The sequence below is a fragment of the Panthera onca genome, chromosome E3 (assembly GCF_046562875.1).
Source record: "Panthera onca isolate mPanOnc1 chromosome E3, mPanOnc1 haplotype 2, whole genome shotgun sequence".
Taxonomy (NCBI): Eukaryota; Metazoa; Chordata; class Mammalia; order Carnivora; family Felidae; genus Panthera; species Panthera onca.
This window is the reverse complement of record NC_138354.1, coordinates 2,411,909-2,437,109: the sequence shown is the minus strand read 5'-3', so window position 1 is coordinate 2,437,109 and position 25,201 is coordinate 2,411,909. Positions and strand designations below refer to the sequence as shown.

The 25,201-nt window shown below is 58.2% G+C and overlaps 1 protein-coding gene and 1 non-coding gene across 10 annotated transcripts in view; one reads left to right on the top strand and one right to left on the bottom strand.

The window, feature by feature from the left end:
• CARD11 (caspase recruitment domain family member 11) overlaps positions 1-25,201 on the top strand; it is a 139,859-nt gene that overhangs the window by 99,730 nt on the left and 14,928 nt on the right. For all 9 annotated transcript variants that reach the window (XM_078440022.2, XM_081791675.1, XM_078440026.2 and 6 more), the window contains 15 exons: positions 5,230-5,442; positions 7,068-7,205; positions 8,244-8,569; positions 11,418-11,597; positions 12,481-12,633; positions 13,127-13,252; positions 13,856-14,053; positions 15,722-15,898; positions 16,772-16,823; positions 18,186-18,268; positions 19,312-19,412; positions 20,346-20,398; positions 22,007-22,139; positions 22,723-22,924; positions 23,322-23,448. In XM_078440022.2, coding sequence (XP_078296148.2) covers positions 5,230-5,442; positions 7,068-7,205; positions 8,244-8,569; positions 11,418-11,597; positions 12,481-12,633; positions 13,127-13,252; positions 13,856-14,053; positions 15,722-15,898; positions 16,772-16,823; positions 18,186-18,268; positions 19,312-19,412; positions 20,346-20,398; positions 22,007-22,139; positions 22,723-22,924; positions 23,322-23,448 — 2,262 coding nt within the window. The remainder of the gene's footprint in view (positions 1-5,229; positions 5,443-7,067; positions 7,206-8,243; positions 8,570-11,417; positions 11,598-12,480; positions 12,634-13,126; positions 13,253-13,855; positions 14,054-15,721; positions 15,899-16,771; positions 16,824-18,185; positions 18,269-19,311; positions 19,413-20,345; positions 20,399-22,006; positions 22,140-22,722; positions 22,925-23,321; positions 23,449-25,201) is intronic.
• Positions 13,573-13,657, bottom strand: TRNAR-CCG (transfer RNA arginine (anticodon CCG)). Its single transcript is given in 2 exon segments — positions 13,573-13,609; positions 13,621-13,657. It is a non-coding gene; the product is annotated as a tRNA-Arg (tRNA).

Genomic DNA, 25,201 nt, shown 5'->3' with positions numbered 1-25,201 from the left:
CTTCCATTGTTTCCTCCTACAAACAGTGCCAAGCGTCCACGTGAAACATTGGGGAAAATTAAACATGTATCAGAAGAGAAATGGGTAAATAAATTATAGCAGATTTTTGCGATGGAATAATACATAAAACGGTCAAACTGAACACTTAACTCAATGGTCGCAGGCTTTCATGCCCTACTTTTAATAACGGATGGAACCACTGGCTAGAAGACCAACAAGGAAACAGAGGACTCGAACAACCATGTGCACAGACTAGACGTAACTGACATCCATAGTGCACTCCACCCAATGGCGGCAGGACACCTGCTTCTTAAGCACGCACCTGGCACACGGTCCAAGGTAGATCACACACTGGTCCACACAACGAGTGTCAACGAGCTTAAAAGGATTGAAATGATACAGAGTACGTTTTCCAACCGCAACAGCACTAAATTGGAAATAAATAACAAAGAGATTTGGGGAATTCACAAACACGGGGGGATGTAAACATCACATTCCTAAATAACTAGTGGGTCAAAGATGGAATCAGAAAAGACATTAGACAACTTACTTTGAGGTGAATGAAAATAAAAACGCACCATCCCGAAGCGTAAGGGATGCAGCTGAAGTGGTGCTTGAAGGGAAATTCGTAGCCCCAGTGTTTTTATTTAAAAAGATGTCAGTAACCTAGCTTTTCACCTTTTGAAACTAGAAAAAGAGGAGCAAACTAAACCCAAAGTAAGCAGGAGGAAGGAAATAATAAAGATTAGTACAGAAATAAGTGACTTAGAGGAGGGCAATAGAGAGAAGGCAGTGAAACCAAAAGTTGGTTCTTCTTGTTTTTTATTATTTTTTTATTTGAGAATATCTGACACACAATGTTACACTAGTTTCAGGTAAAAAGATGGTCCTTTGAAATAACAAAATTGACAAACTTTAGCTAGACCGACCAAGGGAAAAAGAAAGAGGTCTCCCCCTTCTCTCCCCCTCCCCCTCCCCTTGTATCCTTCCTCTCCCTCCCCCCTCTGCTTCTCACTCCCTCCCCCCTTCTCTCTCTCTCTCTCTCTCTCTCTCTCTCTCTCTCTCTCTCTCATAAGAATGACAGGCCAGGAACTGAGAAGAGAGAAGCCCTGGTTTCAAAATATGATGGCAGGGACAGTGAGAAGTTAAAATACTTTGTTCCCCCTAATGAAGGCAAAACATCCCTCATTAGAGTTTCATGGGCACATAGCTCCAGGAGAACATGATTCTGATTAGCAGAATCAGAGATAAAAGAGAGAACATTACTACCAACCTTACATAAATAAAAGCGCTATAAAGGAGTAATATGGGCAACTGTTTCCAATAAATTAGACAACAGATGAAATGGACAAATACCTACAAAGACACGAACTGCTGAAACTGACTCAAGGAACACAGGAAATCTGAGCAGACCTGTAACAAGCAAAGAATTAGTAATCGAAAACCTGCCTGCAAAGAAGAGCCTGGGCTCAGATGTCCTCCCTGGTGAATTCTACCAAACAAAGGAGAAAACTCTTCACACACACTCTTCCAAAGAATAGAAAAACAGGGAACATCTCCCAACTATTCTATGAGGCCAGTATTACCCCAATATCAAAACCATCACAAGTAAAAAAAAAAATTACTGATTAATATCTCTTATGAACAAAGATGCAAAAATCCTCAAAAATATGCTACCAAATTGAATCCAACAGCATATAAAAATAATTACACACCATGACTAAGTGGGCTTTATATCAAGAATGCAAGGTTTTTCTAGTGCCTGAAAATCAATTAATGTAATACACCATATTAACAGAATCAAAACCAAAAGCCACATGGCAATCCTAATGGATGCAGAAAAAGCACTTAGTCACATAAATGCCCTTTCATGACAAAAGCACTCAACAAACCAGGAATGTAAGGGTATCTCCCAACCTGATAAAGGGTATCTAAACTCCCCCCACACTTACACCCCCCCAACCAAACAGCATTATACTTAATGACAAAAGAATTGATGCTTTTCCCCTAAGATTAAGAACAAGACAAGCTTATCTATTCTTGCCACTCCTATTTAGCATTGTGCTGGAGGTGCTAGCCAGGGCAGTTAGACAAGAAAAAGAATTAAAAGGCATCCAGATTGAAAAGAAGGAAGTAAAACTATCTCCAACTGTAGATGACATTATCTCGTATAGAGAAAAATCGTAGGGATTCCACTAGCAAACTATTAGCACTAAGAAATCATTTTGGTCACATTGCAGGATAAGAGATCAATAGAGAAAAATCAATTGTGTGTTTATACGCTAGCAGTGAACATCCCACAAATGAAATGAAGAAAACAGTTCACGTCTACGGTGTCATCAAAAAGAATAAAATACTTCGCAACACATTTAGCAAAAGAAGTTCAAGACTTGTACCCTGAAAACTACAAAACATTGCTGGAAGAAATGAAAGATCTAAATGAATGAAAAGACACCACGTCTTCATAGATCATAAGACAATACAGTTAGATAATAATACTCTCCAAGTGTATCTACATATTCAGTGGGTTCAGTAGCAAAAACCCCAGTACTTTTTCTCGTAGATTGATCCTTAAATTCATATGGAATTGCAAGGGGCTGTGACTAACCAAAACAATGTTAAAAAGAAGGAACGAGGTCAGAGGACTCATACTTTTCAAAACTCACTACACATCTACGGTAACAAAGACAGTGTGATGCTAGTATAAACAGACATATAGGCCAACGCAATAGATATGAGAGCCCAGAAATAAACACAAGTTGATTTTTGACAAAGGTGCCAAGGCCATTCAATGGGGAAAGAATAATCTTTTCAATAAATTTTGTTGGGACAACTAAGTATCCACCTGAAAAGAACACAGTTGAGGGGTGCCTAGGCAGCTCAGTCGGTTAAGTGTCCAAGTTCAGCTCCGGTCATGATCTCACGGTTCATGAGTTTGAGCCCCGCGTCAGGCTCCATGCTGACAGCTCAGAGCCTGTTTGGTATTCTCTGAGTCCCTCTCTCTCTGCCCCTCCCTGACTCACGCTTTCTCTCTCTCTCTCAAAATAAATTAATAAACTTAAAAAAAAAAAAAAAAAGGAAACATTTGAACCTTTACCTCACACCATAGACAAATATTAATTCAAAATGCATCATGGGCATAAATGTAAGGGCTAAAAGGATAAAATTCTTAGAAAAAAATAGAAGCAATTCTTCATAGCCTTGAGTTAGGCAATGGTTTTTTAGATATACACCAAATAAACTGGACTACATCAAAACTAAAATCTTTTGGGGGCGCCTGAGTGGTTCAGTTGGTTAAGCGTCCGACTTCAGCTCAGGTCATGATCTCATGGCTTGTGAGTTCGAGCCCCGTGTCGGGCTCTGTGCTGACAGCTCAGAGCCTGGAGCCTCTTCAGATTCTGTGTCTTTCTCTCTCTCTCTGCCCCTCCCCTGCTCACACTTTGTCTCCCTCTGTCTCTCAAAAATAAATAAAAACGTTTAAAAATTAAAAAAAAAAAAACTAAAAGCTTTTGTGCTGCAAATAAACCCTTTAAGAAAGGGAAAATATAACCAACAGAATGGGAGGAAATGCTTACAAATCACATATCTGAGGAGGGACTTAAGGCAGATCACATAAAGAATTCCTACCACTTAATAATAAGGACAAACAACCCAATTTAAAAATGGACAAAGGGTTTGAACACAGATGGTCAATATGCACATGAAAGGATGCTCAACGTCATTAGTCATTAAAGAAATGCGAATGAAAACCACCCTGACCTACTACTTCCCACCCACGCAGATGGCCAGAGTGAAAAGACAGACAACCACAAGTGTTGGCAAGGATGTGGTTAACACAGCCCTCGGACGTTGCTAGCAGGAATGTAAATTGGTGCAGGCACTCTGCCAGTTCCTCAGAATGTAAACCGTGGGCTTTCCGTGTGGCTCAGCTTTTCCCCATCTCCGTATCTGCCCACGGCATATAAAAACATAGGTCTACACAAAAACCCATACATGTCTCTTCATAACAACCTAATTTATAATAGCCAATAAATAGAAGCCACCCAAACGTTCACCAGTGGATGGATAAACGATGTGATGTGGCCATACAGTGAAAAATTAATCATCAGTAGGAAGAAATGAAGTGTTGAAATATGCTACAGCATGGATGAGCCGTCGAAATGTTCTACTCGAGGCGCCTGGGTGGGTCAGTCGGTTAAGCGTCCGACTTCAGCTCAGTTCGTGGTCTCACGGTCTCACGGTTCGTGGGTTCGAGTCCCGCGTGGGGCTCCGTGCTGACAGCTCAGAGCCTGGAGCTGCTTCAGATTCTGTGTCTCCCTCTCCCTCTGCCCCTCCCCTGCTGACACTACGTCTCTCTCTCGCTCTGTCTCGCTCTCTCTCTCTCAAAAATAAACATGAATTTTTTTTTTAATTTTTTAAAAAAACGTTCTGCTCAGTGAAAGGAGCCAGTCACAGAAGACCATCTGTCGTGTGATTCCACTCCTATGAAACATCCAGAATAGATAAATCTGTAGAGACAGAAAGTAGATTAGTGGGTGCCTCCCGCTGGGGGGCAGGTGCTGGAGGGAGAAGGGGAGGAGACAGCTAATGGGGTGATGGCGTTTCTTTTGGGGTTGATGATGAAAATGTTCTAAAATTAATTGTAATGATTGCACAACTCTGAATATACTAAAAACTACTGGATTGTACCCATTGGATTTTAAAAGGTGAGTCGTATGGCACATGAATTATATCTCAATAAAACTGTTTCTTTAAAAAAAAATGAATTAGGTCTGTATGTATCAAGGTAGATAAATCTCAAAAGATGTAGAGAGAAAAAAGCAAGTTCAAGAAGGAAACAAGGAAGCATACAATATGATGTCTTTTACGTGAAATTGTAAAACAAAAAACGATAGTATATATTGTTTGGGGGAAGATAAATTCTTAGTAAGATATAAAAACTTGGATGGAAAGGATATACTCCAACTGCAAAACTTCCGCCCTCTCTCCATAAATAATTTTTAAAAAATTTTATGGCTTATTTGTCCATTGTTTATGTGTAGCATATAAGAAAAATATATCTGCGTTCGTGTCCTTTCCATTCCAAAGTAAGAGGTAAAATGCCATATGTACTGGGGTCTACTTTTTTTTGACTCAACAACATATTCTAGAGCTCACACTAAAAGAGTTCATGGAGCTATTCCAGGGAGGCTCCTTTATTAACCTTGTCGGGGCTTACGTCCAAAAAAGGAGGAGGGCCAGAGACGGACGACTATATGGAGACACTGAAGGACGAGGAGGACGCCTTGTGGGAGAACGTGGAGTGCAACCGGCACATGTTGAGTCGCTACATCAACCCAGCCAAGCTCACCCCCTACCTGCGCCAGTGCAAGGTCATCGATGAGCAGGATGAGGACGAAGTGCTCAGTGCGCCCATGCTGCCGTCCAAGATCAACCGGGCAGGTGACCTTAGGAACCCCCCGGGGGAGAGGGGGGCGACCTCTCGTGACAGCTTCAGGAAATGCGCTCTAGTGGGCTGTACCAAAGCCAAATGTCTCCAGGTCAGGGATTTTTAAACAGGCGTCAACAGACTTCTGCCCACCCCGTCCCCCCAACCAAACCCTCTATGCAGAATTGAGAGGGTCCGTGAACTTGGATGGGGGGGGGGGGGGGGTGTTGCAAATTTATATTACTAGCCTAAAGTGAGATTTAGCGTCTCCATCAATTATGAATGTAGGTAGGCAGTAAATCACGGTAGTGATTAGCAGTGCCTGTGACGCTGTATGGCAACAATAAGAATTACAGATATCTTCATACCTCACCGCAGCTGTTACAGCTCTTCCAAAACGCCATTTCCACTCATCTCGCCCTCAAAGTTATAGTGGTTCTCACACCAGTCAAGAGATGGTGTTAATGCATTGGCAAAGGAGCACTTTTATTACTGACTCGCAAATTTAACATTTGATAACGGCGTCTTATTAGAATTGATTCCCTTTATCATCCAGTTCCTTTTTATCTGTTTAAAAATACCATCCTGAGAGGGGCCCATGGGCTTTTCCAGACTGTCCAGGGGTCCGTGACACTTTATCACATTCTTCAAAGGTATGGGTAAGGTTTGTAAAGTTGTTTTGGTTTCATACACACACACACACACACACACACACACACGTGTGTATAAACACCTGTATGCACAAGGCCACGATGTAACATACATTTCTTTCTGTGGCTCACAGTTGAAAAGGTTTGAAAATCACTTCCCCACAGTACGCCTGGCGATAAGTAGCTCAAACGCTGTGACTCTCTTTTGCATACATGACAGACGTCACTAATCACAGCTTGCTTTCCTACTGGGCTCCCGTGTCACTTCAGAATCCCTCTCAACACATGCTCCAGGCAGCTTCACCAAACAATCGGTTAACACGAGATGAAACTTATTTATCACGTCTATCCTGGGGGAAAGGTAGAGAGTTTGGGGACCTCCCAGGAAGAACTATCTGAAAATAAAACGTTTGAGGAAGGGCCAAGAAATGTTAAGTGACGAGTGGAATGAGGAGAGAAACGGAAACGCTGAGCAAATTACATTAAGGTTAGAGATGTTTCTGGACCAGGAGATAATCCCCCAAATCGTGGAGCTGTGCCTGCTTCCTGGGACTTCCCAGCTCTCCGCCCACAGATCCGTCTTCCTGCTCTGAATCTCAGAAAACCACACATTTTCTGTAATTGCTGTTGTACTTCCAACCTCCTTCAATCACAGAAGACCTGGGGCCTGTATGGTTAATTTTAGCCCCGGTCAATTGGGAAGCTCTTTGAAACCGTGGGTTTCCCGTAACCGCAATTCCATTTATCCTCGTTCTACCAATTTCTTAGAGAAAGGAAAACTAACAGCCACTGAATCCCTGTTGAGGGCCTGGCACTTTGATTGATGGTATCTGGACTCCCAGATACAGCTCGAGAGTGACAGGATGCGGCGAGGCTGTCTTCTTAGAGTTTACCGAGGGATGTGAGCCCAGGAGAAGACTGGCTACGGAGACCTGCGCCCAGTCAGAACCGTACTTGTCTTCTCACCGGGCCCACTTCCGTCCCCCTAGGCCGACTATTGGATATTCTACATACAAAGGGCCAGAGGGGCTATGTGGTCTTCTTGGAGAGCCTGGAATTTTACTACCCAGAACTGTACAAACTGGTGACTGGAAAGGAGCCCACCCGGAGATTCTCTACCATTGTGGGTAAGAGGCTTTGCCATCAGGAGTATCTGAACTCTGGCGGAAGTGCGTACGCGTACGTGTGTGTGTGTGTGTGTGTGTGTGTGTGTGTGTGTCCACTGGTAGGACACTTCTAAAGCTATGAATCTATGACGTTATGACAGTGTCCCTGTGGCACTTGTGGGCTGTCAACCACTCATTTCTGCCTGATGATCAAGGACAGACGACAGGGAAACCACAGCAGGAGCCAAGAGAAGTGGGTGTTCACGGAACATGCCCCAGGGAATGCTGGTGGCGTGGAACAGAAGTTCGCGCTACCCCCTGGATCTGGTCCTTGCCTTGCCTACTGTCTTGCCAATATCCCTGGGCCAGAGCCCTTGGTAATCGCCTTAGCTTCCCTCCCTAAATGTTCTCGGAACAGCCTTCCGCCCATCTCCCCCACTATCCCAGTCCACACTCCTCCAGCCCCATCCCCGCTCTGCTCCCTGCTTTCTCCACTCCTCGTGTTGCCCTCCCCTCCGGAAACCTTCCGCGGGTTTCCACGGCATCCAACTAAAGGCCCAGGCCTTCGTTGGGGCCCACCAAGCCCACGCGCTCCCGCCCCGGCTGACACTCCCAGCCTCGCTCTGCCTCTCCCTCTCTCCGGACTGCAGCCACTTCGGTCTGCCTTCGGTTTCCTAAACGTGCCAAGTGCGCCCGTCCTCCCCGTAGGGCTTTGGCAGTGTTTTTCCACCTTTCGAGAACGTGTTTAACTCCCTCGGCCTTTCAGCTCCACCGTCGGGGAGCCTTCCGAGCCCTCTGCCCACCAGGCTGGATCTGGCCCCCTGCTGCCCGCGTTCATAGCCCCCGCGCCTCTTCTCTGCGGAGGCCTCTCCGTCTGGGGTTCTGTCCGTGCGGGATCGTCTGCCGGGTCGGTGCGCGTCTGCTTCCTGCCGGAAGCCCGGCCGAGGCCGTCTGGCTCGCCCCGGGAGCCCGGGGCCTGGGGGGCAGTGGCAGCTCGCTGACGCGTCGGTGCGTGCGGGAGCCAACGGGACCCCCTCCGCTCTCCCCACCTCTCCGCAGTGGAGGAGGGCCACGAGGGCCTCACGCACTTCCTGATGAACGAGGTCATCAAGCTGCAGCAGCAGATGAAGGCCAAGGACCTGCAGCGGTGCGAGCTGCTGGCCAAGTCGCGCCAGCTGGAGGACGAGAAGAAGCAGCTGACGCTGACGCGGGTGGAGCTGCTGACCTTCCAGGAGCGGTACTACAAGATGAAGGAGGAGCGCGACAGCTACAACGACGAGCTGGTCAAGGTGAAGGACGACAACTACAACCTGGCCATGCGCTACGCCCAGCTCAGCGAGGAGAAGAACATGGCGGTCATGAGGAGCCGAGACCTCCAACTCGAGGTGAGCGGCAGGCGCGGGGGGCCCGCGGGCTCGAGGCGCACACGGGCCGCCGGCGCCGCTCGGTCCGCTGGGCGAGGGGGACGGGAGGGCACGGTGTTCTCCGCGGGCGGGGTGCCTGCACCCGCCGTGCGCCTGCGCGGGCCTACCCAGCGCGGCTTGGCGCCGGTGCGGGGCCCGGAGCCACCCCGCGCATGTGCAGACATGCGCACACGGACCCAGTGGGGCTTCCCGCCCCTGCTCGGGCTGCCTCCGCCTCGCCCCTCCCCAGTGAACCCTCCATACAAAGGTGCAGACATGCACACACACGGACCCACTGGGGCTCCCTGCCACCTGCTGGGGCCCAGAGCCACCGTGCGCATGTGCAGACCTGCGCTCGCAGTCCTGTGCAAAGCCGGGTGAGGTGGAGAGGTGGAGAACCCAGGGGCCTAGACTGCGAGTGAGTGGCTCCCGGGAAAACCAGCGAGGAGACGGACGGAGCCCTCGTCTTTTAGACCAAGACTCTGCTCAGCTGTATCCGCAGAGCTCAGCATGACACCGTGGGGTGGTCGATACGCTTATCGGTGAACAATCCACCAGCCAGATGATTGATGTCATTAACGAGTTTACCTCCAAAATGGAGAAGGGAAAGGAGCATTTGCTTAACTCATTCATCCCTTTAATTTACTGAGTGCCGCCCTGCACCAGGCTCTTTTCCAGGGATGCATAACTCAAGACCAAGGCCCGGCTGTCACGGAGCTCACATGCTAATCAGAAAACAAATACATAAAAAGAGCTGGTAGTAATAAGTGCTATTAAGAAGAAGGAAGAAAAGAGTGAGGATAGGGAGTGGGGCTGGCTCTTTTAACAAGGATGGTCAGGAAGGGTCTCTGAGAAGGGAACGCATGGGTAGAGGTCTGAGGACAGAGAGGGAGCCGGCCACGTGAGGCCCTGGGGAAGAGCAAAGAACAAACAAAAGGCCCCAGGTAGGGGGCGTGCTCGCTGGAGAACCAGCGAGAGTGCCGATAGGGGCCGGAGCCACGTGAGCAAGGGGCACAGAGAGATGGCCAAGGTCCGGCTCGTAAGGGCATGGTAAGACCTTTGGAACTTACTCTATTCGTGATGGGAAGCCACTGAGGGATTGAGAGCTGGAGAGTGACAACTGATTTATATCTAGAAGGATTACTCTGGCTGCTGGGTGGAAAATAGACTCGGAATATTTATGAAGCACCTGCCATGTGTAAGGCACAGTGCTAAGCACTGGGGGGATACGGGGATAAATAACCCGACTTCTGCTCGGGTCACTTACAATTTAGTTGAAGCAGACAGATCAGTAAACAATGCACTAGGATTCAGGTGAATTAAGTCAGTGACGTAGCAGGCAGTAGACCATTTCTGTCAAAAGCCATGAGCCTTGACATCCTGTACATTTGAGTTTGAATCTGACTCCTGGCCTCTGGCTTTGTCCCTGAGTTGGCTTTTGGCCTCGGTTTCCTCATTTGTCAACGGCAGTAATGAAAACGACCCCTGTGCCCTAGGATTGCTGAAACCCAGCACTATAAGTCTTTGGCAGAGCGGCTGGCCCAGGAAGCACCCTGTCGTGCTAGCCCTCCATGCCCACTTGGATGGGACTGGGGATCTGGACCCAGCACCGGGCCCTGGGACTGACCTTCCAAGATGCCGAGGAGGATTTTTTTTTCTTTTTTTGCGCGTGACCAGGAGGAGAGGTGTCTGTGCTGTTGTAGCTAGGGTTCAGAGACATGAACCTATGGCAGCGACTTACAAGTTTCTCTTCTATGACTTTGTCCTGCGTTGTATTTCCTTGGAGATGTGGTAATAGTGAGACACGTGCCTAGAACGTGAAAGAACATCTGGCCGGCAGAGTCCCTAGGTCATTCTCGAGCCCCAGACCGCTTCCTTGCGTGCCTCTCTCTTCCTTGCTTCCCTTCCACGGGGGCGCCACAGTAGTTCCTTGCTAAAGCCACCACCCCCTGCCTGCGAGGCATCTTGCGATCCTTCTCCCCTATCGCCAAGCCTATATTGAGAAAGGGTGCTCACCCCTTGGGTCCCCCACTTCCCTGCACCCCTTGAAAACAGTCTTGATTCGGATGTTTTATGTGGTCGATCGGTTTAGGGAGGCAGGCACGCTTAGTGACAAAGGTCTGAGAAGTCTTCTCCTGGTCCCGCTCCCTGACACTCCCCTCTCGAGGGGTAAAGCTCAGCACGTCGCCACTTGCCCCATTTCCAGACGTAGTCACGACCTCGTCTACGAAGCCACTCTTTCAGCCCTGCGGGTCGGTCCTTTAGGTCAGAGACGCTGCGAATCCAGAGAGCCTCACGCTGTTCTTTTCGCATCAGTGCGAAGCTTGTCCAGATAGAATTTTGTAGGAAACCCGCGGGGACAAACCTGTACCGGCTGCTCTGGGGTCAAGTCAGGGCGGCAGAGCCCAGAACCCTGAGCTCTTGGCCACCTCGCTCCCTGTAGATAACGTGGGTTCTTGAGGGGAGACCCCGAGTCTGAGAATCAGACTCAGGGCCACCAAGAAAGGCACTGGAGTGGATTCCATACCTGGGGGGGAGACACCTTCCCCCATTCTGCAGTCTGGTCCACCCCATAAAAGTTACCCCGGGGAAGTTGCTAAGGGACATACGGTGCTTTTTGGAACTCTCTTAAATTAGCAGGTCAGGAGGTCTCATCCGCAAGGAAGCGGTGCTGTGTTTTGCCGGGAAAGGTTTCTTTGAGCCCTTCCCCGTTGCTGCCTGGAAGAGGGGGGGTGGGGCGGGCATCACTCAGCTTGTGCGGAAAGCCCACCGGGGTCTGGGGGAGTGCTGCTTCTCCCTCCTTCTCCCCGGGGCACCTTGGGCGTTTCAGATCGACCAGCTCAAGCACCGGTTGAATAAGATGGAGGAGGAGTGTAAGCTGGAGAGGAACCAGTCGCTGAAACTGAAGAACGACATTGAGAATCGGCCCAAGAGGGAGCAGGTCCTGGAACTGGAGCGGGAGAACGAGATGCTGAAGACCAAAATCCAAGAGCTGCAGTCCATCATCCAGGTGAGGGCCGGGGCAGGGCTGCGTACGGAAGGGGCCGAGCCCCGTCTGGGCGTCAGCCCCTCTTGCCGACCTCAGGGCCCCTCGGCCATTCGCGTCATCCCTGGGTGCCTCGGTTTCCCCCTCCGTACAGCAGGGTGGCCACACCGCCCGCTTCTCAGGAGCGTGACGTTAGGTGAGGTGATACTTGGGACAGGGTGTCCGTCATTCGTGTCCGTTCCCACGGAGGCCGCCGCCCGGGCTCTGTGACAAACCCAGCTGCCCTTAAAGATCCCGAGAAATTCAACTCTCAGCTCCCTGGGATTCGTTAAAACATCAGGGGTCTCCGTGCGTTTCCCGCCACAGAACGGTTTACAGGGGTGAGAGAGGAGGTAGGGGAGGGGTAGCAGCCCCGCACACATCTGCAAGGAGAGGAAGAAAGGCTCTCTCTCCGCTCCCCCCTCAGTTACTCCCCCAGGATCGGCTGCCTGGTGTTGGAGGTGAGGATTTGGAGCAGAGAATGAATCTGGGTTAATCGAAGCAGATTAATTGATATTTCGGGGGAAGCATCGGGACGGGGGATCAGCCCTGTCTTCGCTTCGCATTTCACCTGTGAAATGTCTGGACAGACAGCACTGCTCCTCTCGGCTCTGATAAGAGCAAGGACAGAACAATAGGCATCAGGATGTTCCTGAGCAGGAGTGGGGTTTATGCTTCTTTCCAGGTGATAAAATTCTTAAATAATAAGCTGCTTAAGGATCCCAAGAGACAGCGACTCTTTCCCTGCTTCCCTGGCACAGAGTCTCCTGCCCTCACGGTGCCCGTGGCGGGCTCTGCTGTGCCCTGCCTTCCCGGTCCCCCGGGCCCCCCGCCGCACCCCACCCAGCATGGTTAACCACCCCCCCAGGCCGGGAAGCGCAGCCTGCCCGACTCGGACAAGGCCATCCTGGACATCCTGGAGCACGACCGCAAGGAGGCTCTGGAGGACCGGCAGGAGCTCGTCAACAAGATCTACAACCTGCAGGAGGAGGTCCGCCAGGCAGAGGAGCTGCGGGACAAGGTGGGAGCCCCAGGGTGGAGGGGCGCCCCCCCCCCCCAGCCAGTGCCCTTGGCCGGCCTTCTCACCAGGGAGCCCCTGTGCGCTCCTGCGTGCTTGTGAGACCTCCCCGGCCCTCCGGCTGTCCTCTGGAGACCAGGTCTGACCCCAGGACAGATTCCCCACGCGCGCCGGCCTTGGCACCTCGCAGTTATGTGTCAATTGTTGCAAGCGTCCCCCTGGCCTCTGCCTTCCGTGGCCTGCAGTCGGGGCGGGGAGGGCGCACGGTCTCTGCCCTGTCCCGCCCGCCCCCGCCCGGCAGTCCCTGACGCACGGTGGGTGTGAGGCACGTCTCGGTCACTTGGCCGGCTCCCGTGGCCCCCGCCACCCAGACGGGCGTCAGAAGGACGTGCGATGCGGGGCGGGCCGGGCCGGCCGGGAGGCGCCAGCGGGAGACGGCTGCCACGGAGCGGCCGAGCGCTGGGTGCGAGCACCGGCCTCTCCCCGTGGTGTGCAGTACCTGGAGGAAAAGGAGGACCTGGAGCTGAAGTGCTCGACGCTGAGCAAGGACTGCGAGATGTACAAGCACCGCATGAGCACCGTCATGCTGCAGCTGGAGGAGGTGGAGCGCGAGCGGGACCAGGTGCGGGCAGGGCCGGAGCCGGGCAAGAGCCGGGGTCTGGGTCAGACGGCCGCGTTCGGGCCCTGGCCCATCAGATGTGTGGCTCCAGGGAAGCCCCGCCCCTCCGTGCCCCCACCTGGGGGCGCTGAGGGCACCACCACCCCGACCCTCAGGGCCGCCCCGGGCTCCTGGAAGCCGCGGGACGCATAGCAGCCACCACCTGCGCTGGTTTTTTTTTTCTTTTTTAAGAAGCGTTTATTTATTTTTGAGAGAGAGCGGGAAGTAGGGGAGGGGCAGACGGGGGCAGAGGATCCGAAGCGGGCTGTGCACGGACTGCAGAAAGCCCGACGCGGGGCTCGAACCCGCAAACCGCCAGATCATGCCCTGAGCCGGAGTCCGACGCTCAACCGACTGAGCCACCCAGGCGCCCCCATCCTGTTGAGGAAAGTAGCGATTTAAACGCCCAAGAGTTGGGGTCGAGAAAAGAGCGGGAGCCGACGTGGCCGACCCCTGGGCCGGGAAATGGGTGTCCCGCTTCTGATTTGGGTGGTGCAGGCGGGGTAAAGAACCACAGCGGCCTTGTCCTCCCCACCCCCCTGCCCCCTCCCCGCCCGCCCCCCGCAGGCCTTCCATTCCCGGGACGAAGCGCAGACCCAGTACTCGCAGTGCTTGATCGAGAAGGACAAGTACAGGAAGCAAATCCGAGAGCTGGAGGAGAGGAATGACGAGATGAGAATCGAGATGGTCCGGCGGGAGGCCTGCATCGTCAACCTGGAGAGCAAGCTTCGGCGCCTATCCAAGGACAGCGGCAGCCTCGACCAGGTGGGGCTGCACCGGGCTGGGCGTGTCCCCCGCACCTGCCACCAGGGCCTCCCACACCGCCGGTGGCCCAGCAGGGTCACCGCCCCCGTGCAGCGGCCCTTCCCTGCCGCACCCAGGATACCCCACGGCCTTAACCCTCCTGCACGTGCACACCACAGAGTACAAATTACGAACTTTGAACTTGGAAAGTGCAGGGTAAAACCCCGTCCGGGCTACTTGCTCCCCGAGTTTAGACAAGTCACTTCACCCAGTAGCCTCAGCTCCTCCTCGTTTGACCACAGTGACCATTAGGCTCCCGGCAGAGCCACTGACATGTGGACGGTCACTGGGTTTCAGATGCCCTGTGCCCCCCCTGAAGTCCCTAGTGCCTGTGAGGACGCTGTCCTTTCCGGGTGGCACAAAGCTCCGAGCACTAGTCCCCGCAGGGTCCCGGGAATGAATGAGCGCTGCCATCAGAGCAGAGGACCTCGTCCTTGTCGTAGCAGCGGGGGTCACGCGTGGTCACACACAGGTGCTGTGCTAAGTGCCATCTGCCTGCGGGCCCCCGTAGCCCACAGACCTGTCCTGCCAGGAAGGTGTGATCACTGTCCCCATTGACCGAGGAAGGAACCCAGACCCCAGCAGCTGAGGGCACCACCGGTCGGTGGCCCCGGGGAAACGGGGGTGAGACCCTCTGAGGACTCCAGTCTAGCACCGGAGGCAGATCCGGGAACATGACACTTCAACACAAATTGTAAATCACATGTTGGGTTTGGGCCGTGGGGTCCCCGGGGGAGGCCTCCGCTCCGTCAGGGTTTCGGGCAAGACCCCCTTCGGACAAGCTGGGGGTAGCCTCGGGCCCCCCCACTCGCAGTGCTGCCCCGGCTCCCCCTGCCCAAGGTCTGCCCCTTGTGGTCTGGGCCCAGGCGTGGCTCTCTCCTTCGGGCCTCCACCGGCCCCCGTGATGGAGACAGGAGCGTCTGTTACCCTGTCCACCCTCTGGGCAGTTGTACTGTTTCTCCGTGAAGCCCATAACCCGGCGTCCGACATCGGGCAGGGCCCGGAGCGTCTGCTCAGTGGACAGGCGAAAGCTGTGGGGGCGCCCGGCTGGGTGAGGAAGGACGGGGCCTCGTTCCAGGCCCCGGGTGGCCTGAGCGAGGCCCGCGGTGCCACACGCAGCATGCTAGTGGCGGGTCGTGATGGGAGGGGGAGGCGGGGACGGGCAGCAGGAGCTAGCCGAGTCGTGCGCTCAGGCCCAGTTATTCGGGGACCCGGACAGATTTTGTGCGGAGAAGGCAAGGCGCCGTGGGTCTGGAGGCGGCAGCACGAAGGTGGTGCGGATCTGGGGGGCACCTGGGAGAGAGTCGCTGCCCCCGCGGCTCGGCCCGAGGCACGAGGACGGGGCCTGCGCTGCTTCTGGGCTCGTTCCATCGGTCGGCAGCGGGTTCTGTGTTTGCAGCTCAGGCCCGGGGCTGCACCTGGACGTATGGAGGCCACACGACAGGCCCCAGGGGCAGAGACCCGCTAGGGGGACGTCCCCACGGGGAGACGGGGACAGGAGGCTGGTGAGGAGGAGCGGGTGGGGCTGGAACCACGAGCCTGGGCACCGAGGGGTCGTGGGGGTCAGGGAGAAGAGCGGGCCGTCCTGAGTTTGAAGCTGGGGGCCTCACTGGCTTCCCCCGGCCCCAGAGTCTGCCCAGGAACCTGCCAGTGGCCATCATCTCTCAGAACTTCGGGGACGCCAGCCCCAGGACCAACGGTCAGGAAGCCGACGACTCGTCAACCTCGGAGGAGTCACCAGAAGACAGCAGATACTTCCTGCCCTGTCACCCCCCCAAGCGCAGGATGAATCTGAAGGGCATCCAGGTACCGGCACGTGGAAGGGCACGGGGGCACAGGCTGGGGGGGTGGGCATGGAGCGGTGGGGGCATGGGGTGGGGCCCGCGGGATGGGGACAGGGGGTTGGGGGCTACAGGGTGGGAGCACAGGGTGGGGCTTGGACATTGAGTGCTGGGGGCCAAGGGGTGGGGGACTGGGGGCTGTGGGGTGGGGGCCCTGAGTTGGGGGGTGGGGGCTGTGGGGTGGGGCTCCCGCAGACTGGTGGGGTGGGGGCCGTGGGGCCATGGGGGTGGGGGCTGAGGGGCGGGGGCCTTGGGCTGGGGGCCATGGGGTGGGGGCCGTGTGGTGGGGGGTGGGGGTCCCACAGGCCGGGGGGGACGCAGGTCTGGTAGACCCAGACCCGATGGGACTCCACGTGTTCTAGCCCTGTGGGTGGGAATCCTGTTTTTACGAGCCCTCCCGTCTCCCACGAGCCCTCCCGTCTCCCACGAGTGTAGCAGAAGTCAGAGAGGGAGAGGGAACAAAGTAAGCGTTACGTGGCGATTGCCACGGCGGCAAAGCCGTCTGCTCCGCTCAGCGCTCCTTGCGGGATGCGTGGGGACCAGATAGTGTCACACGGGAGGGGCCCAGCAGCACAGGCCAAGCCCCCTGGAAGGCGCCAGCTCCACGGGTCCGGCGGGGGCAAAAGCCTCATCCTTTCCTGAAATTCCCCTGCGTCGTGTACCCGGTTGTGCGGGGCCTCCCCCGCCACCACCGTCAGCCCTGGAACCAGCCGCGTCCCCGGGGGCCAGGCGTCCCATGCCTTCCTCCATTCGTTCTGGCCCCTCCGTCCGCTGACCCGTGTCCCGGACCTTGTTTGATTTGTGCCCTCTGTCCTCCTCTGTCCCCTCCGTGTCGCAGCTGCAGAGAGCTAAATCCCCCATCAGCCTGAAGCGAGCCTCAGATTTCCAAGGTTGGTGCACACCCAGACCCCTCTCCTGTCTGTCCGTCCCTCTGCCTCTCCCGGTCCGTCTTCCCCATTGTGGCCATCAGTCGTGTGCAGTCAGCCTGGACAGGCCCGGGGACCCCGGGGAGCGGGGGTCCGGTAGTATCTCACATCCATCGTCACGGGAGAGGGCGGGCACTGAAACACAGAAAGGTCACGTCTGTCACACACACACACACACACGCACGCATTGAGGTCGGCCCGGAGCCCCTGATCCCTCAGCTGGAATTCATAGCCCTGCTCACAGCTTCAGGTTCCCTGCCGGGCATTGTGGGTCCATCTGTGAGCCTGGGCTCTGAGGCAGGGCCACCAGTGAGGAGGGGGAGAGGGGCTCCGGACACTCAAGGAAGGGGGGACAGAGGAGGGCTGGAGAGAGATCGTCAGGAAGAGAGACAACCTCTGGAAGGGCGCCCAGAACAGAGTGGGGAGCGGGGGCAGGGTTGAGCCCGGCGTGCTGCCCTTCTAGAGCTCAGAGCAGGGGGTGCCGAGAACAAGGCTGCAGAAGGTGACAGGGCAGGAGCAACAAGCCCTCCGGGATCTGCGGGGGGGCAGGGGAGGCCCATCCACTCCTGTCATCTCCAGCCCGAGTATCTCTAGAACCTCCTTTATCAGAAGGGAGGCGTAAAGGGCCTGGGGCTTGTGGAGGAACAGAGAAGTGTTTGCCCCAAGAAAAGGGAAAGGAGGCGGCAGGGTGACGGAGCTTCTGGACTCTTCCCAAGCCTTTGCCCCTGCTTAGCGTGAGGGGTGGGTTCATCCCAAGGTGCTCCCACACGGAGGCGTGCACACGTGTCTGTGCGTGCACGTGGGGTGACTGACAGGCTGTGCAGCAAGGCAAGGGCTGAGACAAGTGTGCACAGAGCCCCAGGGAGCCCCCGAAGGCGCAGGAGGGGCGGCAGGGGCTTCCTGGGGAGGGGACGTACTCAGTCCCCATTGGCCCCAGTCTCCAGTCGGCCTGTCTAGGAGGGATGGTGGGATCTGCTTCGAGGACAAGGTCCTGGGGCGGGGACATTCGCACTCTACAAGAGACACGTGGCCCGCTGATCCACAGAGTGCCAGCGGGGGCCCCAGCCCGAGTCCTCAGAGACAGAGGACACGGTCCAGCCTGGAGCGAGGCCACCCTGGGCCCGGCTGGGGCTGGACACACTGTCGGCAAGACCAGATTCCCTTCCAGGAGCCTGCAGCTGGGGGGACCACAGGAGGGAGGAGGCGGCCACACACCATCCCTCAGAGGACAGGCCGCCCAGCCAGGACAGCCCCCGGGTGCTCGGTGCCCGTGGGGATCTCAGCCCCTCTTCCCTGCCCCTTTGCCTCCTGCTTCTTCGAGGACAGGGCGAGGCCAAGAGGAAGAAGGCACTGACGCGAGCCCCAGCTCCTCCAGATCCCTGCCCATCACCACCTCGTTCTCCAAGATGGTAAGCGGGGTCCCCAGCAACCCCCTTTCGGCTCAGAACCCGGGCCCCCCCTTCGTCTGCCCCAGCAGGCCTGGCCCCGCCCCCTTCCTCTCTGCACCCTCCTAAAGCCAGCAAGTGGAGTCATTCTGGGGCTGCAGCCCCAGCCCTCCTTTTGTTTATTTAAGGATGCTTCCACAGCCTCAGGATGTACTTACACCTTCTTGCCGCCTGCTTTCCCAATTTAACACTTGGCGGGAGGAAGGGATGGGCCTCTGAGGAGCCTTAGGATTGCACAGGCGGAGGCAGAAAATTCTCCTGCAGGTCCTGGGCCCCTGGCACCTCGGGCAGCCCAGCAGCTGGGACCGCAGGCTCCCCCTCACCCCACCCCCGCCCCCCCCCGCCTGCCTGGCAGGGTCCCCCGCCCTGCCTCCGGTGTCACTCCCCGCAGGCAGGCAGCAGAAGGCGTGGGATTAGAAATTCTAGCCCTGGAGGGGAAGCCCCGGGAAGCTTGTCAGCTCAGCTTCCAGAATCGGGCCCTGGGGGATGCAGGGGTTTGATAACGAATGGCTCCTGTCTCGCTGTAACTCTGGGGGGCCAAATCCGAGGCTCTTATCGGAGGCAGCCCTCGCCAGGAGCCAGCAGGCCTGTTTCAAAGGGTCACCCTCCAGCGGCTATCTGTTGCTGCCACCAGCGAGACCCCCCCAGAGGGTCTGCCTCTCCAGAGTCGGTGCCCAAGACCGGTGCAGCCTGGGGGGCCGTGGAGCTCAGCCTGCTCCCCCCACCCAGCCACGGCGGACTCCCGCCTGCGCCCTCCCTGCCCCCTCCCGAGGCGAGCAGATGTGCGAGCAGCTGTGCACCGAGCTTGGGCTGCGGCCACCCCGGGGCTGGGCACGAGCCTTCTGTGGCCAAGGTCACCGCTGAGAACCAGCCTCGCCGGCCCGCCTGCCCACCTCAGGGGCGGGGACGCAGCCGCTAGGTTCAGTCCCCACACATGTGATACTGTCGCGCGGACGCAGGGGCGTGTAAGCGCCCAGCTCCCCAGAACACACCCGCGTGTTTTGCAGCACCCCCATCGGAGCCGCTCCAGCATCATGTCGATCACCGCTGAGCCCCCCGGAAACGACTCTATTGTCAGGCGCTATAAGGAAGACGCGCCTCACCGGAGGTGGGTGCCGGGAGGGAGGAGGGGAGACGTGCCCCCCCCCCAGTCTCTCACTCCGCGGCCCTTGACCCGACCTCGGAAGGCCGACAGGATGCCACCCACTTTACAGATGAGAAGGCTGAGGCTCCGAGGAGGCCTGTGGCTTTCCCAGGGTCACCTGTGCCGTGGCCCCACGGCTGGGGGGGTGGGGGGGTGCTCTTTCTGCCCAAGAGCGGTAGACCCCACAAACAGTCTCCCCTTTCCCACCTCCCCTCCCCTTTCCCCACCGCTCCTGTCCCCAGCTCAGAAGACCACCCTGGAGGCCTGCGTGGGCACTCAGATGCTCCCAGGCAGTGGATGTTTGACATCGTGTGCTCCGAGTCAGAGATCACTGGGCGGGGTTGGGGGCGGGGGGGCAGTTCCAGAAGGGCTGACAGCACAGAGCGGCCTGCGGGCTGGGATCCACATCCGCGGCCCTGCCGGCAGCCTGGCCTGGGCCTCGTTACCCTGTGGCGGGGACCACACGGCGGGAGCTCAGACCTCCCGGAGCGCCCTTGCTCCTGTCCTAGCCCATTGTGTCAAAGGGCACGGTCGGCTCTCGAGGCCCATTGCACGAGGCCTATTGCGCGAGCAGATGTTCAGCCTTCTGTGTGAGGAACGAGAGCGTGACCGGGAAGCAGCAGGTGGGGCTGTTGGAGACTGTTCACCTGCCCTTCACGGGCCTCCTCCTCCACGGGTTCACCTGCTGTGGCCTCCGCTGGCTGCCTGGGACACCCTGGCCTCCAGCAGAGCGTCCAGCCCTCCACGCACCTCCTGACCTTCCCCTCCTGCCCATGCTGCCCTCTCAAAACCAAGGCCTCTCGGAAAGTCAGAACATTCCAGAACCTTCCCCCTCCCTCGACCACTGGAGAGCTCCCACACACACGCGCCCCCCTGTCTCTCCCTTGTGTCTTGCAGCACCGTGGAAGACGACAACGAGAGTGGCGGGTTCGACGCCTTGGACTTTGATGGTAGGTACCTGGCGGACCTTAGAGGCACAGAGGCGTGGCGGCCACCTGCCGTCTGGCCGGAGCAGGGCCACGTTGCCCACGCCCCCGACCCTCCAGCTCCAGCTGGGGCCCTGCACCTCATAGGTCCTCAGAAACGCGCGTGGCGTGGCTTCCAAGAGGGCAGTGCGTCTTGTCCGTGCCCAGGGGGCCAGGCCTCCATCCCTGGGGAGCTTCCGGGCCGGGGTTGGGGGGTGGGGCGGCCTGCCGCGCCTGAACTTGCTCTGGAGGCAGCGGGGCCGCACAGCTGCTGAGCCCAGAGTCCGTCAGTTGTGGGTGCTTCAAGAGAGTCGAACCGGCAACGCCCGTTTGCAGAAAGGCTACTGTCCCCCTCGTCTTGCAGATGAAGGAACGGAGCCGTGGAGAGCTCGAGGGACGCGGAAGGGGGGTGGGCGGGAGGCAGGGAGACGGCCTCAGAAATCCGTGTGAAGCTGTCGACCCACCCCAACGAGACGAGGGGCGGCAGTGGGGAGGGGGCGGGAAGTGAGGTGGGGCAGCGGTTGGAGTCATTTGTCCTCCCCTGACACCAGAGGCGGGGGGCAGCTGAGCCGCGGGGAGACTGAGGGTCCGTGGCGACCCTGAAACGGCCCCCCGGCAGAGGCGGTGCGGTGGAGGGGTTGTTCCTTCGGCCTAGACCACGCAGAGAGCCGGGAAGGAGGGTTGGGTCCCCCGGGAGCACGGCCCCTTACAACCAGGGCGTCTGGTTCAGCTGAGCCCACGCTGAGCCCCTGTGCCTCGCCACGCCTGGTGCATGGGACGCAGAGACTCCTGCCCCTGGGTCCCTGCCCTGGCCGACACCCGGTGGAACAGCTGCAAGCCAGTGGACCGTGCGGGCAGGGAGCGGGAGAGGAGCCTCCCGGAGACGGCAGTCCCCCCGCTCCTCCTGAGTCTGGCCCAGACTCCTCCGGGTGTGGCCTGCCAGCCCCCTCTCGTGCCCCGGTGTCCCCCACCCTGCCTCCACCCGTCAGCAGCTCAGGCTGCCAGCAGATACAGTGAAGGATTAGCCCCTCTCCCTGACTGGAGACCATCAGGAGCCATCAAGTGTTAAAGGGAGGTTAGCACCTAACGGAGGCTGGGTGATGAGAAGAAGTGAAGGAGTTTGGGAAGGGGGGAGCTGGAATTCTGGGCAGCCGTCCAAGGCATTCTGCAGCGTCAGGACAAATTCTCTTTGCAGAGAGGCCTTTGTTATCAGCCCGGAGCCGGCTTTGCGCCTCACCCCCTCCCCCTCCCAGTGCCGCGGCCCAGTGGGGCTGGGCGTCTCCCCCCCCCCCCCCCCCAGTTCTCCAGCCCCAGCCCCGCTGAGTTGGGAAGAGGGGTTTCCACACTGGGTCCAGACTCTGCCTTTCGGGCCCCACCCCCGGCCCACAGGCCTCCAAGGGGTAGATGGGATGGTGAGACCCGGGGTGGCCCCGACATGAGAATACGGAGACCAGTTCACAAGCCGGAGGCAGGGGGATTGCTCTGTGGAAGAACGTTCCGTGCAGCGCCTTCTGCAGGCGTCCTGGCCCAGCTGGAGAATTTCTGGGAGGGAGGCCGGGAGGAGCGTCCTGACGTGCGCTGGCTCCTTTGCAGACGACAGTCACGAGCACTGCTCCTACGGCCCCTCGTCCGTCCACTCCTCTTCCTCCTCCCACCAGTCCGAGGGCCTGGACGCCTACGACCTCGAGCAAGTCAACCTCATGTTTAGGAAGTTCTCTCTAGAAAGGTACCGGGAAGGTCAGGGGGAGGGGGAGCGGGAGTTGGCGGTAGGGGCGGCGGGTAAAGGCCACTCACCCGCTAGAGTCCCCAGAAAGGGCCCATCCACTTCCCCTGTGTTCTAGAACCAGAGTCCAGGAACCCTAGTGTCCTAGAGCCAGAAACCACTCCCCCCAAGCCCCCCCCCCCCCATCGGGCCCAGCGACGAAGGGGCTTGCCTGGGGCCACACGGCGTGGGAGAGGCCAGGGAGCAACACTCTGAGCCCCCCAGGTCCCCGCCCCACCTGAGACACAGGCAGCCGGCTGGGCTGGTGTTCCAGAAGGAGAAGAGCGGGCCACTGCCCTCGTCAGCCCGGCCCCTCCCTGCAGGTGGCCCGTGCGCGTGCGACCTCAGGTGGCTCAGTAAGGTCTATGTGGCCACTGCAGCAGTCGGTCGGGGGTCAGCTCCGCTCCCCGCGTGCCCTCCCAGCAGGAGCTGGCTGCACTCCCTCACCTCAGCTCCCTGCCACCTGCCACGGGAGCCTGCCCTCCGGCTGGGCCAAGTACACGTGTCCCGACCGCCGCGCTCTCACCAGTTTCTTTCCCCGTCGCAGACCCTTCCGGCCGTCGGTCACGTCGGTGGGGCACGTGCGGGGCTCCGGGCCCTCCACGCAGCACGCCATGCTGAACGGCGACAGCCTCGCCTCACAGCTCACCCTGCTCGGGGGCAACGCCCGGGGGAGCTTCATCCACGCGGTCAAGCCGGGCTCCCCGGCCGAGAAGGCGGGCCTCCACGAGGGCCACCAGCTGCTGGGGGTGAGGGACCAGGGGGCAGTGGGCGCACAGCCGGGGTGCCCATGACCTTCCCCGCTTCTGCTGCACGGGTGCTGACCGAGGGCACCCCCACGCCCGAGCTGGGCGGGGGGGATCCGGAGGGCGGCAGGGCCGGGGCCCCTCATCCGGTGTCGGCCCGGGCCCCTCCTGTCGGAAAGCCCTCACTCGTGTTTCTGGAGCCCGTGCTCACACGCTTGCACACACACGCCCGCACGCAGGGAGGCACACGAGCTTAAGCGGGGTGCTGCCTTTGCTCCGAGCGACGCCGGGCCGGTCGCTGTTTGGGGAGGGGTGCTTCGGCCTCCCCGTGGGGCAGCCTCCCCCCTGCAGCTCTGCCCGCCCACGGAGCCGAGGAGAACAGCGTGTCTTTGACGTCTAGCTGGAAGGCTACATCAAAGGGGAGAGGCAGAGCGTCCCCTTGGAAACGTGTACGAAGGAGGAGGTGCACTGGACCATCCAGAGGTGCAGTGGCCCCGTCACACTGCACTACAAAGTCAACCAGGAAGGTAAGGCCGCGGGACTCCCCCGCGCTCGCCCACGCCGGCGGGACGCCAGACGCGGTGGGTCCCGGAGGGGCGCCCTCCACTTGCTCACCTTTTCGGGGGGAGGAGCCCGCCGTCCCGGCCCCATCAGGGGCAGCAGGCAGGGAAGGGCGACGCATGTGAGCGCCGGTGAGCACACACCTGTCCCGCCACACCTGGCTGCAGGTGGCGAGCCGGGCCACTCGCACGCACACTGCCGGGCTGGGTGGGAGAGGCGGGGGGGGGGGGGGGGGGGGGGGGGGCGGCCCTCCCTGCCCGGCCTGGCTCACCCCTCTCCCTGCTCACATCCCGGCCCCTGACGTGGGCAGGGACTCCGGGCCTGCCGCTCTGGCACTAGCAGGTCCGCGGAGCCACAGCTTGGGCCACGCCTTCGGCCCCGTGGTCGTGGCTCCTGGACGCCTCCAGAAGGCCTCCCCCGCTTCTGGCCCCAGCGGCGCCTTCTTTGAGGCTCCTCTTTCGCGGCCTCGACTCCTGGGCAGTGAGCGCTAGGCTCTTCCGTTTCCCAAAGTCTGAGTCGCCTGCCCCACCTCCAGTTTTCTCCCCGCGTGATGATCTCTGCAGCTGGATCTTATTGTCAAGCACTGGGGCTCATGAATGTTTCAACAGAGCGTAAATAGCCACTTTCTAGCCGCTCCCCGCTGCCGCCTGCTAGCCCGCTCTCCTTCCCGGCATGCCCAGTCCGCTGGGCGGCGGAAGGTAATGATGCTCTGTCCTCGCACACGGGGCCCAGCCTCCCCCGCCCTCCCCTCCCTCCCTCTTCTCCCCTCCTCCTCCTCCCCCTCTTCCTTTTCCTCCTCCTCCTCCTCCCTTCTTCCTCCCCCTCCTCCCCTTCCCCCTCCCCCTCCTCTCCTTCCTCCCCTTCCTCCTTCCCCTCCTCCCCTTCCTCCTCCTCCTCCCCTTCCTCCTCTCCTCTTCCCCTTCCTCCTCCCCCTCCTCTCCTTCCTCCCCCTTCCTCCTCCCCCTCCTCCCTTCTTCCTCCTCCTCCTCCCCTTCCTCCTCCCCCTCCTCCCCTTCCTCCCCTTCCTTCTCCCCCTCCTCTCCCTCCTCCCTTCCTCCTCCCCTCTCCTCCCCTTCCTCCTCCCCTCTCCTCCCCTTCCTCCTCCCCTCTCCTCCCCTTCCTCCTCCCCTCTCCTCCCCTTCCTCCTCCCCTACTCTCCTGCCCTTCCTCCTCTCCCTCTCCTCCCCCCTCCTCCCTCCCCCTCCTCCTCCCCTCTCCTCCTCCCCTCTCCTCCCCTCTCCTCCTCCCCTCTCCTCCCCTTCCTCCTCCCCTCTCCTCCCCTTCCTCCTCCCCTTCCTCCTCCCCTCTCCTGACCCTCCTCCTCCCCTCCTCCCCTTCCTCCTCCTCCTCTTCTCCCCACTCCTCCCTCCTCTTCCTCCTCTTTCTCCGTCCCCTTCCTTCTCCCCCTTTCCTTCCTCTTCCTCCTCCTCCCCCTCCCCTTCTTCCTCCTCCTCCCCTTTTTCCTCCTCCTCCCCTTTTTCCTCCTCCTCCTCTTCTCCCTCCTCCTCCTCTTCTCCCCGCTCCTCCCTCCCCTCCTCCTCCCTCCCCTTCCACCTCTTCCTCCTTTTCCTCCTCTTCCCCGTCCCCTTCCTTCTCCGTCTTTCCTTCCTCCTCCCCCCTCCCCCTCCTTCTCCCCCCTCCTTCTCCCCCTCCTTCTCCCCCTCCTCCCCCTCCTTCTCCCCCTCCTCCCCCTCCTTCTCCCCCTCCTCCCTGCTCCCT